This window comes from Topomyia yanbarensis, chromosome 2, assembly GCF_030247195.1.
Source record: "Topomyia yanbarensis strain Yona2022 chromosome 2, ASM3024719v1, whole genome shotgun sequence".
NCBI classification, from domain to species: Eukaryota; Metazoa; Arthropoda; class Insecta; order Diptera; family Culicidae; genus Topomyia; species Topomyia yanbarensis.
The window spans coordinates 322,944,034-322,960,943 of record NC_080671.1 but is presented as its reverse complement, the minus strand read 5'-3'; the positions used below and the strand labels follow the sequence as shown (position 1 = coordinate 322,960,943).

At 37.6% G+C, this 16,910-nt stretch overlaps 1 protein-coding gene across 8 annotated transcripts in view; it reads right to left on the bottom strand.

Moving 5' to 3' along the window:
• LOC131683766 (regulating synaptic membrane exocytosis protein 2) overlaps window positions 1–16,910 on the bottom strand; it is a 199,755-nt gene that overhangs the window by 70,320 nt on the left and 112,525 nt on the right. For 5 of the 8 annotated variants that reach the window (XM_058966035.1, XM_058966039.1, XM_058966038.1 and 2 more), the window contains 5 exons: window positions 12,782–13,148; window positions 12,510–12,714; window positions 9,745–12,446; window positions 9,522–9,680; window positions 9,095–9,254 (listed from right to left, as the gene is read on the bottom strand). In XM_058966035.1, the coding sequence (XP_058822018.1) occupies window positions 9,095–9,254; window positions 9,522–9,680; window positions 9,745–12,446; window positions 12,510–12,714; window positions 12,782–13,148 (3,593 nt within the window). Of the gene's footprint in view, window positions 1–4,097; window positions 4,258–9,094; window positions 9,255–9,521; window positions 9,681–9,744; window positions 12,447–12,509; window positions 12,715–12,781; window positions 13,149–16,910 lie in introns of all 8 variants that reach the window. The other 3 variants (XM_058966036.1, XM_058966037.1, XM_058966042.1) reach the window with 3 other exon arrangements.

The window sequence follows — 16,910 nt, the reverse complement described above, 5'->3', positions numbered from 1 at the left end:
ATGGATAAATTGAGGCTTCTTTTGTACATAATAAGAGAAGGTTGAAAATTTTGTATATAATTAGACCGTCAGAAGCAGTGATGCTATGAAAAGTAAAATTTTCAACAATCTTCAGGGCATCAATCGGGTTTTGCTTAATAACTTTTTCCGCAAGATCGTTTTGCAGTCCTCTAGACTTTGTTTCCTTGACAAATTTCCTATAAAAATCAGATATCTATTTATTTTTATGAGGTAACGGGTAACTCTTGGAAGAATTAATTTGCAAAAGACAATTTCCCCATACGAAATCCCATGTAAGCTTTAAAATACGGGCGCAAAATATAGTTTCACCTTTCGAGCTAAAAATCTGCAGAGTTGTTCTGGGAGCTAAATGGAACCCAAAAAGTTACTCGGAGCCAAATTTTATTTTTTTCATATAACCATGTCCCACTCTAGTGTGTATGTAACGGACTAACTCTCATTCGTGTTTTTCAACAATGGCTGAACCGATCGTATCCAAACTAATTTCAAATGAGGGTCCCAAGCAAAGCTACGTAGCTTTCTGTGAATTCGAAAAATGTAAATTGAGTTGTGCACCTTCCTAATATACAATTCAGAATAATAGAAAACCGCGCATTTATTTGAATTTGTATATATAGCTAGTTTTTGCAAGGGGATGGTCATAGCGTAGTTGGTAAATCGATTGCATTGTACGCAGCGCACCTGGGTTCGAGTCCCGACCCCGCACATAGGGTTAGAAATTTTTCATAAGAAACTTTTCTAATCCGAAGAGACGAATGACTTTAAAGTTAAAACCTCTATAATCGAAATAAAAAAATAGTTTTTGCAATTATTCTGGCACCCAAAAAATATTGCGTCAACTCTTGATCATTAATATTCAAGCCTTGTCATGAGTTGAATCAATTGCTCTATATTATGCATTCCACAAGACCTTTGTTTGACAATCCAGCGGTAGGTTTTGTCAACACGTTTGTTTGCTCTGCTCCTGCAAACGGGAAACCCGTCCGACGAATAGCTTTTAGTGCTATGATTTTGTCGGACGTGCCCAGTTGCCCACCCCAGTAATTGAGAAATAAGAAGAGGGTTGTCGAATTAGCGCTATAATCAGAAATTCTAGTTAAAATTTGATTTTTTTTCGAAGCACCCGGATAATCGAATCACGGATAACCGAATCCGACCTGTATTAATGAAAATAGCTCTAATTAATCTCTCCGAATCTATACAAAATCAATCACGTCCTCTAGGTGTTCCTAGTATCAAGATGGTTGTAAAATTGTCCTCCATAGTTAATAATTATTAGCTTCAATAATCTCTCTGCTAAAATTTCAAAACCGTATTACTAAAAAAAAACTTAATGACCCCCCTAATCTCCTAAACTCCTTAGTTTCATTAAAAAACAAATATCAATATGTAATCCCCTAGTTTTAAGAAATTTAAAATGCATTGTTTTACAAAAAATTGGCGCCTTTAAGAATTGAATAAAAAAAAACCAGAAGCAGAACGTAATGGTATTTTATTAAAAATTTGTACGTCGTTTTAAAAATTTACTTTTGAGCCCCAATGATCTGATTGACTGGGGAAAAAGTTTAGTCTTTCATGCAGGTGAAACGTGTCATGTTTTATCTAAAACGATTTTAAAAACTTTTGGACGACTCCTAGTAGAATTGCTCTGCTGTCCCAACTGCATAACTCTTCGTGGCCGTTAACTGAGAACAGTAATGTTTGATCGGCTTATCCTCCACAGCTAAAGTGGCTGGTGCTGTTGGATACATTATGGTTAGTCTAGGAAGTGGGACTCTATAACGAAATCGCCAAAATCGTTCAAAAACTAGATTTGAAGCAAAATTTAAACAACACAGAACAGTGGCGAGCATTCTGCTCTGCCAAAACAATGCACTCTACAGTTCAGTAATTTGCTATCCAATACTAAAGTTATTTTGCAAATGAGAGATTCTCATCCTTTATTTTCTCTTTGGTTATTAAATCGAAAGCATATTTCTTGAATTCAATTACCCGTTTTTAAGAGCCCGATTGGCCAGATTTAAAATTTTTCTAGTTTATCAGTAAAAATATGACAAGTACCTAATCCAAATTTTTAAATCATATTGATAATTTAGTGTCATCCATCTACAGAACGCACCAAGCTATACAAGAACAAATCGGCTAACCCCGGCAAGCAATAACCCCAAAATATAACTCCAATCAAGCACCCTACTAAGCATTCATAACACTACAGTTTAATAAGATGCATGCAGTACCTATAAAACAAATTATAATAAGCATGAACGTGAGTAATACTATTTCATTCATTTCATGATATCACACATCAACTGGACGCAAACGATTCCATCTCTGAGAAAATTATAACATGTAAACTGCTTGGAATATCCTGCAGATGTCACTTTGTATATAATATGAACTGATTTCAATTATCCCGACAGTGTATATGTAATTTATCTTTTGATTTGAACCAAACAATAGTTGAACAATTTCCAAACAGATTTTCCTTGCATTACAGTACACAATAGTTGAGATAATTTAGGAGCAAGGTACAGAATATGTATGAAAATTTGTTTGTTACACACGGATCGGGTTTTAGACAGATACTTTTCATAAAACGATTTTTTATCTATATCCATTAGACTGGATTACAGGGAGAGATAGAATATATAAATTTACTCTTTTTCACTTATAAATATTTATGCGTATCTACTGGTAGGTTACGAAGCATGCAATAGGGGAATCACATTAAAACAGCGAAGGGAGATGATCTGGTCAAAGGGGCATTTTTTTCAAATTGGTCCATTTCATCCCATTCTATTGTTTTTTATAATGTTGTACGAATTTCAATACCTAATGTGCTATGTTATACATTCTATACAATGTGTGTTACATAAAATAGTGGAAATGTTATTCGATGATAGCTTGTTGTGCATTTCTACTACTCGGCCAATTTGAGATAAGTGCAGTTCATAAAGCTATTAGGCATGTTTTTATAGTGCTAGAAAAACAGTTTTCTTTCAATGGATTCCGATAGAAAACTCACGGACAAGGAAATTGAATTCCCCAATATAGATACGAGACGGTAAATTAAAACTTTCTCCAGAACCCATTCTTGATCAAAGAAAATTCAAAGCAACTATTGTCATATCAAGGCACCCATTAATCTATTTCATGAAGCATTTAAAAAGAGGTAGCAACTCGAAGAAGGAGTTTTAGCTTTGAGATGATCTGAAAAAGCTGATTATGCAATGCATACGATAAAATACCTATTCTATTTATGCAAATAGTAAACTATCAATAAAAAGAAATAACGAAATCGGACAACGCCAGGTTAATACGTCACAATTCCGATAAAATATTTAGTCTAACAAATGTCGGGATACACTGGTTAGACCACAGTTTAGATCGAAAAATTTGCTCTTGATGTGAGCGCAATTTGCTAGAGTCTTGAGCATTGAAAATGTGAGTTTTTGTGAGATGTGAAAATAAGCAGATTCGGGCGCAGATATAAACTGAATGAACTGAAGATCTTTTCCAAGGTCACCAACATGGAATCTGATTTGGAGTTAGAATCTATTGAATGATAGTATGGATACGAAAGAAGTTTGTAGAACACCAGGACAACACGGTTTGTTTAATTTATAAGATTTAAAAGTCTAATAAAAACAAGCAAATTCAAATGCTCAACACAGCTAGAATAGGCTCAAAGATGGCGAACACACAGCAATCAGAATTATAAAGAATTCCAGCAAATAATGTCGTAAACTCCTCTGTTGACACATCACTATAAAGGAGCGAGGCCCGAAAATATAAATTTTATTCACGTTCACAGTCGGGCTTACGACAGTATCCTGAAAAATGTAATGGAAGCGAATAGTACCTACACAATGAGATTTGTCAATATTACACTGACTGTTACGAAATTAGTGTTGGAACAGAACAGCTAGAAGATTAGTATGCGAAAGGTGAGTCACATCACATCACAACACGTACAATTAGGGAAATATAGTCGAATGTGGTGATGAACAGAGGAAACGATAAAAAAAGGTAGAAGGCAACACTGATTTAGCACCGCGACGGTAGCGGAAACTTACGAGGAGCCCTCGGAGCTAGAAATTGAATGTAAACTTCCGGCACGATAGGCCGACGACTGTGATGGGATCGGTGTCACCTCGACCGATCGTTGGATCGATCCGGCTGAAGACCGCTTGCGTTGCGATGTTGACGACGAGGATGATGGCGATATTCCTTGGTCTGTGAGTGATTAGGTGGTGTATTTACAGATATTTTGATAGGTTGGAATTTATATAGAGTTTTGTCTTCTGATTTTCTCATTGCAAAATCAATGTGTTCATGGCTTATTCGATACATTTTGTTCAATCTATAAACTCTTACAACTATACAGGGTGTCTCATAGTAGGTGCCACTAAAACTAAAATCGAATAGTATTAAAACAAATCAACCGTATTCAATCATTTATTTTTTAACTCAATTGATATTTTATACGAACAACTAACATTAATTGAGCCAAAACTGTCGCCTTTAGAATCCATAACTTTACGGAATATTTTTTTAAACAATTTCTGCTATCCCGTACGATTATCTACCGCACTCATTCAATCCTTTTCCTTAATGCCCATGAAGCACTTAAATTTTATATTTTTTTACATTTCAAGTATCCAGTAAGTATTCAAAGTGCGGAAGACAAAGTACTTACTCGCTCCTACTCCGAGTTACAAATATTCGAATTCATTGAATGAAAATTGATTATATCGCTTCTTAAAACGTCAAATCAACCAACTGCGCTTATATTCAATGCAGGTTTTCGTTCGTCTCCACTTATTAAACGTGAAACAACGAATCAAACGTATCCAAGTAGGCTCTGTCACAATGTAAGTGATGACAATTGTTGTCTTATATGCATTTCCAACATTTAACAACATTTTAGATATTTAGTGAAATAAATATTTTTGTACGATATTCAATTGAATGAATAACACGGATTCTTGCATGAATATTTTCCCTATTCATCAGGAATTGCATCATATTCATTCTCAGCCAAAAAAAATCTTCGATTATTTTCTAGTCATGTAGTTCGTCAAAAATTGGACGAGGTATACTCTTCTGCCAAAGTTACTTCCATAGGTCCCTTTGTATTTGGCCCATAGCTGCTGTTAAATGAATACAAATACGTTCACTATTTATTTTCATTAATGAGCTGTCAATATGATGCTTTCAAAACTTAAATGATTTCCCTTTCCAGCGAAATACAAGAGATTGAAAAAATAATCAAAAGTAAGCGTGGTGACACCTATTCTGAGACACCCTGTAATTACGTGTCAGTCGATTCTTGAAATGATACTAATTTAGTGTCGAATATAACAGATTTAGAGTAAGTTTTTATGACTAACATGTAGTTTGAAATTCCATTTGTATGGATTGTAAAACCCCATTTAAAATGCCGTTTTTAATTTCAACTTCTGAAATTCAATAAAACTTTTGTATTTATGACGTGACAATGGTCTTCAAGGAGCAGACTTCGAGCAATATACCAAAGCTAAGAATAATTGAAAAATATCATTGAGTTGTGAATAGCTTTTCAAAGAAAAACAAGGCGACTGGCGTCAAATTGGGCATCCAATCAAAGGACGGTTATGGTTCGGATAAGGGTTTAATCTCGAACTATGGGTTATTAAAAAAATTTCATTATATTATTGAATCTGCAACATGGAATTTTGTCTAAAATTGGTCTATTCGAAGATTAACCTTAACAAGAACATTTTATAGATAACACTTAAAAATTTGCGCAGAGTATAATACATTGTCGTAAACTTTAACAACTACAAACATTGGATTTATTGAAATCTCAATATGCACAGTGGCAGTTCTGTATCCAGAGCCGTACTGTAGCATAGGGTAATGCGCTGGCACGAGACGCGCTATGGATGCTAGATTAGAATCCAACCAGCAGAGCGGAAAAAAAACCGGATTTCATTGCTGCTAATCCACTGAATAGTTTTTCGATATATTTCCCGCTACCAGTGAACAGTGGTCCGAATCCACATTTTAGGAAGCCAAAAATGTTTGTAGCTAAACCTTATGTTTTAGAGCTACGATGTCTTCAGGACAATTAATCAGTATTGAATAGGCCATCTCCAGATGTAGATGGTAGTAGGGTGGCTCATATTGTTAGGGTGTTTCCAAAATGGTGGCGCTAGTGTTCTAGTGTTATGTCTATCAGTTTGTGATATTATGGCCAAAAAATTAAATTTCGCGGTACTTGTTTGGATTTGGTTTTACAATGCCACATACTACCAAAAAATTGGATCTTCCATCTAAATGCGATATCACCAAATTTCGGTGGTTCGCTTGAGAAATTTTGACTCTTCTTGGGGCATTTTTCAGTAGCGAAATAACAATTTTCAAACTCGATTTTAACTTTTTTCAGAAATATCACCCTCGCCATTTTTTTTCTAAACATGCCTGAAAGTATTCTCTTTGAAATGCAAGAAAAAGAATTTTTTTCGCTCGCCTCAATTTTAGACACAAATATTTTAAAAGTATTTTTTTTATTCAATATTGCTCATAACTTCGGTTCTAAAAGAGATATCTAAATTCTTCTATTATGAAAAAAATTGTCTCAATAATCTTTAAAAGTTGTCTGAAGAAACCGTTTACGAGAAATAAAAATTAAAAAAGGTGTTGTTTTTGTTAGGAACACCCTAACTTGCTCAATTAAAATAGCTATAAAATGAACATCTTTTGAGATATAACTATGACGTCTTCGGCAAAGTTGCTTGGTATAAGTTCCTACACGATATTTCCCCACATTCAGAAAATATTTTTTGAAGCACCCTAACAATAAGAGTCACCCTAATACCATCTACATCTGGAGATGGCTCATTGGATACTGATTATTTGTCCTGAATACATCGTAGCTCCAAAATATAAGGTATAGCTACAAACATTTTTGTCTTCCTAAATTGTAGATTCGTACCACTGTGCACTGTCTTAAGGGGCAGCCTGCTTTACAAGATCAAAAGAATCGAGTTTTTTGCCTTTTATTACTCACAACAATAGATGAACTATTCAAGAATATACCGCACGGAAATTTCAGAACCTTTTTCTCTTTGTGATGTGGGGTTTTCTAAGATTCTTATAAGAAACATACTTTTGTATTAGAACATGAACAACCAGCAGCATTTTCCGCCAATTAGGTATTGCAGTAACGAGCAATTACACTGAACGACACATAAGTCCGCCGTTTTGCGACATTTATATAATTATATAAATTAAACATAGATTTTCAGAAAGAGAAATCAGAGGTGGAAGTATACTACCATATTGTTACACAATGCTGTGTTAAACACAGAAAAAGCTTTTTCGCAAAAACAATCAAGATTGGTAGTCTTTTTTGATATTACCGGTGCTTCGGACAACGTATCTTATACATCCATTTTGGACGCAGCACGCGGTCATCTTCATATATCACGAACTGGATACACGCAATGCTCAGCAACCGACGTCTGGCTCATCGTTTAGAAAAGTAAGGATAAGGAAGCTGAGTGTATGTGTATGTCCACGAGGTGGTATGCTGTCGCCACTTCTATGGAATCTTGTCGCCGATGGCTTGTTGAGAAAACTTAATCAGCTTGGGTTTCCGAGATATGGTTTCGCCGATGATTATCATAAAATCACAAGCATTTGCATTGATACACTTCAGAACCAATTATACCACTGTTGAAAAGTTGGATAAGGCACAAGTTGCAAGGCATAGCTTGCAAACTTGCGTTCAAGCAAAAACTTTTCTGCCGGATGTAAGCCCAAAAATGTCAAAGAATTTGCTACATTTTTCCATGCACAATTGCAGTATTCTAGTCAGGGCACTGAACGGACATAGCAAACTCAATTAACACACGGTTAAATACTATTCAGCATGCCGAGTATTATTCGTGTGATCTTTGTGAATCCGATTACGAAACTTCATATAATTTGCAGTAGTGCAATCGCGTGTCCGGATTTTGGTACTTGATTCATAGATGAACAAATGTGCAGAGAGCTGAAACTCAAGGACATGCTATGGTTAGGAACCCGCGTGGTAAAGAGCTATAGGTTGTATCAGTAAACCTCACTATTCCGTCGAGAGTGAAGAATCCAGGTTCTGTTGTTGTTATTTCGTGTTGTCTAAATTTTCTAGTTCCTTTCTTTCGCCTGACTTTCCTTTCCCATTAGGAAAGTGAGGCACAAATTCCTGATTCCGTAAATAGCTATTTGCTGGCGTTATTGACCGGGGCACCTCTTAAAATAGTAAGGATATTTTTGAGAAGCAATTTTTACATTTTTCCGTGAATAAACTAAGGAACAGTTAAGTGAGTTCAACGAGCTCCTTTTGCAGATTTTATTTGTAAATTTCTAGAAAGCCACTAAAACAACGCCACCGTGTATTATAAAAACTGTGCATTTTTAACTAAATCGGAAATAATGCAAAATAAAAACAAATCTGTAATTTTTTAGCCCGTTTTTGATACACACGTCAATTTGTCAATTTAAAATAATTCTTATTTACTTCCAATAACATTGCATCGAAATCGATGCGGCGTAACATAACTGAATGCATGGATTAGGACTATTGTAAAGACAATCAAATATAATATATTAGGAATCTACCATAATCAACCATAAAACCATTCGCATCTATAAAGCACCCTGAATTAAACATATGCTATGCTATAAAATGTGTATAAAATATAAACTCTATTTCTCCCCGTAAAACCTCAACAGACATATAGCTGCTTATGGCTGCTTCGTTAGCTAGCACTGTATACCTGAGACCGACGAAAAGCGACAAGAATGAAACATAAGTGAAGATTTAACCGGTAAAAAAGAAAAATCGCATAAAAAATCAAATGGGCGAACTGATGAAACTCTACTCGACCAACTACAGCAACAGTACAAGATGATGGCTCCAACACAAAAAAGTATTGCTATTGTACACTGAACGGTTGTGATACTAGTAAGAAGTAAAACAGAGCGAACTAAACGACGGTGGCATGAAATGATAACTAAAAAATTGGTAGAATCTGGAGCGAACCTGTCGCCGTCTGCACTTCCTTCACCATCGCTAGACGCTGAAGAACCACGCGATAGACCTCCTCGAACCTCCCCCGGTATCACCTCTTCGCTTCGGTTCACGGTGAAGGAGTTTTTGCCACGCTTACCAAACCCCATTCGACGTTTGCGACCTTTTTCATATGTTGGATGAAAATGATTATCAAAATATTGTCAGTCCAAAAAATTTCGTAATGATTCTTGAACATCGATGCGACACATGGAGCTACTCTGGCTTTCTAAAATATTTATATACAGTTTTCACGTTGCACCGTTGATTAACCCAATTCCTTCGTATACTACACTTGCATTACCTATCACTGCGCGCTAGACGCTCATATTCTCACATGATTGAAAAGTTAAGAAATAAAAACGAACATAGTATATTGACAATCTATTAAGCAAGTTACCTGTTGCCGACAGTTGTGAGGTGGAATTACTTTTCTTTCCCATGCCGGCACCGAAGCGTTCGCGATCCCGCGTCGGGGTTTCACTCTTGGGCGATCGTTGATCCAGCTTACGTCTCGAGTCCAAACTTTGTATCACTGCTGTGTCACTTAGGCTACCATCTATCGGAAAAGTTCCAAAATTAGAAAACCGGGCCGATGAAACAGCTTGCCCATTACGCCTTACCTATTTTATCCTCGGGTGTCCCTTCATTGTTCGAAAGACTTCGGTCCAGATCAGAACGCTCCCGTGAATCTCGTTGTTCACGATCACTCAGGTCACGATCCCGCTCATGGTCACTGCTGTTCCGATCACGATCACGATCACGCTCACGCCGTCGATACGCATCCCGTCCACCATTGTGCCCATATCGCCCTCGGTCTCTCATATCGTAATCACTTTTGAGTTGCCCGGGTGACCAGGACGGTGATTCGAACGGTGAGGTATCATGCATTGTCAATCCGACCATGCCGGGATGTTTCAGTGCAGTTCGTTTCGGTTCAGTTTGCAGCAAAGCGATACCGTTGAAGGATTGGGAAAAATGGGAAGAAGCGTAATTAGCACTTCTACTGCTACAGCTGGAGCGTGGTGATGAGGGAGACTTGCTATACTCAAAATATTCTGGCTTATCATTAATACTAACGGAGCTGTGCCTATTGGTATCGCATCTATCATTTATGGTATTACCATAAAACTGTCTATCGGAAATAAATCTGTTAATATCTTCCAAACTACTGGTGCGGCGTGTGTCATAACGAGATCTAGTCCTACTGGAACCGGAGCCATTAAACGACAAATTGTTGCATCTAGAAAATTGATATTCGAACACTTCATCATCGGATGCGCCTTCATCGCAGTCAGACAAGGTTGTTCTAACATAGTTCTCCCCTCTTGGCACTTCATAAGACCTTTCTTCTCTATGTAAATAATTATCTCTTCTAACAGGAACTTTTTCAACGCGTGCTCGTTGGCTTTGTTTTTCGTGATCGCTTTCATACCGGTTCGCTTTATTTTCCGCATACCTATCGAAAACCCTTCGATCTAACAGTTCGTCTCTATTAGATCTTTTATTACGACCATCACGATCATAATACTTGTCATTATTCACGTGATCATCTCGGTGCAGTTCAACATCACTGAATGATTGACTTCCACGCAAAACAGTAGCAGAAGCAGAATCACTCGAAGTTTTGGAACTTGATTTTTGTTTTTGTACTAATTCCATTCTTACCACGTCAATAATTGATTTTATTGACTCAGTACTACCATGCAAGACGCCACTCTCGTGCTTGATTTCATCAATACGCGATTTGTTACTGACCTTCCGTTTTCTAGCAGGTGGTTCATGTTTCCCAGATGTACTTTGATCCGATGATTTGAGGCTGACTATTTCGGTAGATTTTTTAGTATGAATATTAGAATTACCGGCGGCTTCAACTGGAGCTTTACTCGGATTCTTCTGTCTGCTTTGGTCGGATCTCTCCGATTTGACATACTTCACTTTTCCGTTATCTCGATCGTAAGGCTCACGTACCCAGTCCTCGGTGTCATCTACGTGTTTTACAATATCTAAAGTCATGCTTCCTTTGTCTAAGCTTGATTTCGAACCAAAGGCGCAAGCTTCTTTTGCGACATTGCCTTTCTCTAGTCTTAGATCAAGCGATTTGGTTCTTTTACAGGGCGAATGTTTATTCTTCATCCCAGCAAATGGATTCCTACGAACACTTTTGGTCTTATAACCAGTATCCGAATCATACTCGATATCGATAATTTGATCACTAGTAATCAACGAATGTGAACGACTTATTTTGGTGCATTGTCTTCCTGGTTCGCTGTCGCAATGGGGGTCCTCGGGACCAAACTCGATGTGCCCCCGAAGCGAAGGCTCACTAGGAGACTTCAACATTCTAACTGGGCTTGTCGGCACCATGTCGGGATCAAATTCTAGATCACTAACATCGTACTCACCAATATCCGGAAGGCTTCCGATGGACGAACGAAACTCGGCTGACGCCTTCAACTCTGTACCGGTTTGGGTACTAGCACACCTAATGTTACTTTTATCTGAAGTGTCTGTACTTTTGCATATGCCCGCTATAATTTGGCTTTTTAAACCAGCTCTAGGATCGAAAGCATTCCGCAGAGGAGCGATACTTTTGGATATGCCACGATTCGAACGTGATGACTGGAGAATAATTTTGTTCACCAAAGGGATAGCTGGTTCTTTGCTCGGAGGTGTTCGACGATTCGATATAGCTTGTTTCTTTATTTCTCTGGCCAACCAACGAATATTGTTAGGATTCAGTTTAGCACTCGAAGAGTGTGTAGTTGCTATTTGAGGAGGATGAATTTGTTTTAAATTAGGTGCCACTTGATGTCTATGAAACACACTGTTTCGTAAGGAAGACCACATCCGATTATCATAAGATGCATGATGGTTAACCCGTGTGCTGAGCTCGCGTGATGACTGTTCCGCTGATGATGTGTTCAATAGATGTAACTGCGTTGTTAGAGGATTTACAGGAATATTTTGGATAATACTTTGAGCAGGTTTGATAGCAATACACTGTTCATTGTGGAAGTGGGAAAAAGGATTGAAGGTTGTTACAGGAACAAAAGAAGCAACCTCGGAGAACAAAACACCACTACTGGGAGCCACAAACGGAAATGTAGGAATATCTCCGGATATAGGAGGCAATTTGGAAGAAAGCATTCCAATTGCATCGTGTTTCGGGATAATTGGTTCAGGAACTTCGAGTATTTTTGTAATTTGATCCATCTCGTTGACAGATTCGCCGAACAGTTGTTCACTTGGAAGAATGCAAAGAGAAGTAGTGGCCCAACCCGGCGACAGACATCCGTACTGACGGCGCCGATCGCGAAGATTCCTTACATTTCAAATTATCATCAGTATTTGAAGACTAAAATATCAATTATTATTTATCTAGTACCTTATCCCTTTCGATCCACGCGGTCGCTCCGACTGAGTTGAAAAAGCACTTGAAGTAACACTAACTACCGACTCCATATCGGAATCGCCAAAATCACCCATGAAATCTTTATCCGGAGATAACGAGTGTCTAGGTCTAATTCTACTGTCTAATGAGTGTGTCGTCAGATCACTGTCGGAAAGCCCCGAATAGTGTCGTTCCCAACCTAAAATACAAAGCCGCCGATTAGCATTGCACACATAAAAAAGAAGATGCTTATAAAGTCGCCCTACCTCCCATCCCCGTACTTCGATACGTTGGCTGATGATGACTCTGGCGGCCCCGATGTCTTGCAAAACGTCCCCCACTACGATCCTCAAAGTCCTGTATAAAACGATCTCGCATGGCCGCATTTCGTGACACGTGAGGTACTTGTGGTAATTGTCGTTTCTTCGGGGAACCAGTTGGTGTCGCGGTCGCTGATCGTGATTGAAATCTGGGCGCATAGTGATGTAATGGAAGAACTGGATACTCGGTATATCTATCATCTTGTGGTGATAGCGAACCCCGACGATCATCCCGATAGTTTTCGCTCGGTGCCGCAGACTGGCTTCGTTGACTCATCGCCATCGTGCCGTTTCGACGGTAGGAAGAAGTTGCCTGCGTGGGTGGTTGATTGGAAAGATAAAGTTTTTTATTAGTAGTATTTTTGCTTGCGTCAATAATTTTTATTAATCCTAACGGAGATTATGCGGTTGTTTATGTTAAGAAGTTAACAAACTTTCGCGACACGCGGTGTGCTTGAAATTATCGATCGAATCCCCTAGAACTAACTCAGGAAAGTAATTTTGTATATTGGATGATCATCTAGAAATGCTGACTCTTCAGCCTTGTTGCTTACACGATTCGAATAATTACAATTAAGATTTCGTCAAATTCGGACCTAGTAAAGGAGGGTTTTTGAGTGATAAAACAATTTTAAAAGGGTAATAGTGTTTAGAAAAATGGCACTAGATTAACGGTATATTCGAATACGAGTGATTACTTCACAATTAGGGTCTATTTTCAATCTTCTTTTAAAGTGATATTCTAGTGTAACTAGGATTTACACAACCATTAGGGTGGGACAAAAATAGATTCCAGCTCCGAGCAACTTTTTGGGTACCATTCGGGTCCCAGAACATCTGTGCAAATTATTAGCTTGATCCCTGAAACTATATTTTTGCGCACACTGTTTTAAGTTTACATGGGATTTTGTATGGGAAAATTAACTTTCACAAGATAATTTCTCCAGGAGTCGCCCATTGCTTCTTAAAAATAAACCGTTATGTGGCTTTTGTATGAGATTTAACAAAGAAACAAAGTCTCAAAAACTACGAAACGATCTGACGCTTGAGAGAAAAGTTATTAAGCTGAAACCAATTGATGCTATGACGATCGATAAAATATTCATTTTTTCTAGCATCACTGTTGTTGGTTGTCCAATTGTATGCAATTTTGTTTTGATCTTCTCTTAATGTGTCTAAATCATTTATCTATACTGTTTGGCCACTTCGCAAGAGTTTTGAGCGATAAATTGAATCTTTTTTATACATAATAAGAGAAAATTAAAGATTTTGAATATAATTCGACCGTCAGAGGCAGTGATGCTATGAAAAGTGAAATTAATCTTTAGAGCATCAATCGGTTTTTTCTTAATAACTTTTTCCACAAGCATCAGATCGTTTCGTGGTCGTCTAGACTTTGTTTCCTTGACAAATTTCCAGATATCTATTTATTTTTATGAGGTAACGGGCGACTCTTGGAAGAATTAGTTTGCAAAAGACGCTTTCCCCATACGAAATCCCATGTAGTCTTTAAACCGTGGGCGAAAAAATATAGTTTCACCGATCGAACTAGAAATTTGCAGAGTTGTTCTGGGAGCTAAATGGGACCCAAAAGATTACTCGGAGCGAAATTTCATTTTTTCATATAACCATGCCCCACTCTACTGGGCATGTTTAGTTTTTGTTATGATTCTGGTTCATAATTCGGGGATACACTGGTTTGTATAAAAAAATATCAACTAAAAGAACCGCATTTAAACGTTGTTTACGATTTTAATAATTTTTCATCACGTTACCGTGATATTTTATACATGGGTTTACTATCGCATTTTTATGGCAGCATAGCGCGATTTATGTTCATGACTTCAAGACCTTAGTCACTATCTTCGTGATCTACGTTATCTTGATCTTGATATTTTATTCACGAGTTTTGTATCAGATTTTTCTGGCAGAGTAATGTTATTTATGTTCATGATATCAGGGTCTTAGTCACAATTTCCGTAAGGGGCCGTTCATAAACCACGTGGACAGAAAAACATTCACTTTAGACTCCCTCCTCCCCCTCCGTGGACAAGCGTACTCCGTGTACCCCTACCCCCTCCCTACGATGTCCATGTGGACTTTCCAATTTTTTTTCAGCTAATTTAATAAAAATGCGTTCTCAAAAAAAATTAATGTCTTAGACTATTATGATACAGAAGGACTTCATGACAAACTTCAAATTTCAACCACAGAATGTCACACTTGTTTATTCTTTTGTGAAATTTCCATGGAAATATCTCGTTTGTGAAAGAAATTTTGAACTTTTACATTTACGTTTTAAAGATCTATCAAAATAGGTTTTGTTTCGTCTTCTGATTGTTTTTGATGATAGTGGCCGTTGATGTTTTCAATTATCATACATGCCTGCACACTTACACACTATGCTGTTATAAGCATTTTGACTATTTCAAAATCTAAGCACTCACACCAAAAACGATACAAATTTGTTTCATTTTTATAAAACAGTCAAAAACATAATAAAAAGTTCACGTGGACATTTCTCATACCGCCAGCTTTTAAAGTTGCCTTACATTGTCGAAAGAGTCTGCTCTCCTAGTGAACTATTTTTAACAAATGTTACATATTTTCTTAGCTTTAGGATGAAAGCTGAAAACAAAATGTCGATAATGCTGAAACATTTTTTTTTGAATTGTGTAAAAGCAAAAATGTTCGTACTGTTACGTTGCACTAAAAGACCGTTACGTTACATGTGCGATCTTGGTTTGCGTCTAAAGTTGGATTATGCAATAAATTGACTCTAGTTGTTCTATTATATAATGGATAACCTTAATTGAGAGGTTTCACGATAAAACATGGAATAGATTCCAAGAAATCAAAATTAAATTAGGAAAAACCCAGCTACACCCAATTTATTTTTAATCTTATATAAATAAATTAAAACTAGATTTCTAGTTGGATCCCAATACAATGTATCATTTTTTGGTTTATTCCGATGCAGCTGACGATAATCATGCGTGGTCAATTCTATTCTATTCTATTCTAACCCAGACACAGCCAGTATTGAAAAGCGCCCCGGAAAACACTGCAGTTTTCTGTAGTATTTTTTCTTGTCAATATTAATATTTGAAGCATATTTCCATATGCCGCAAATATTAAAACAGCCAGGCCTACTGTGCAGAGTTCGGTTTAAAGATGTTTCAAAATTAGACGGCAATTAAATTATTCATTTAATGAATAATTTAATTAACGACTTACATTGAATCTTAAAGGAGGAAGAAACGAGGACAACCGTACCGACCGTTTCAGTTTGAAGGAGATATAATAAATCGTTAGGAGTGACTTGGCTAAAGAAGGTTTAAGTCACTCCTTTGGTTCTTTGGGATGGGACAGAGGTATTTATACCTTGTCCTGGCCAATAAGCCTAGGTTACAGCGCCTATACTCGCTCTTAATTGGCCTATTTCAGATGGGTTAGGAATCATTAAAAAATATATCTTGTCAATCAACGAGAACCAGACAACTGAACGCTATGAAACTTCTACAACTTTGAGTAATTGATAGTCTCGAAGATCCCATACACATACACCAACGAATCTCAAAAATGATCTTATAGAAAACGCCCAATAAATCTGACTCACGTGTCACACACAGAACACGATTTTCTGGATTCCAGTTGTAGCCAATTTTGCATTCAATCGAACCCAGGAGATCCACCCAGTTAACCCGACGAGCACAACAGCGAGTCACACAACAATCTTAGGACATCACTGAGTTCCACGTGGACGAATGTATGTACGATGAAGATACCAATGTTGCCGAGGTAGAGAACACCCATCGGGACAGACATCGTGTCAAACATTTGTTTGAACGTTGAACACTCCGTAATGAATGGCCTTGTCCGGTTCAACAATATCTGTAGCCAGGAGGCATCGGAATGAACCAGTTCCAAGATTGCCAGTTTTGAGGGGACTTCTTGACGTCGGGCCGCCTGCGAGTGGACGCATGTGGCCGTATCTCCTCGAGCCCAGTCCGCTTGGGACACGAACTTACAGATGCAAAATGGTTCCCTTCAGCTGCGTTGTTGAAGAACAGCG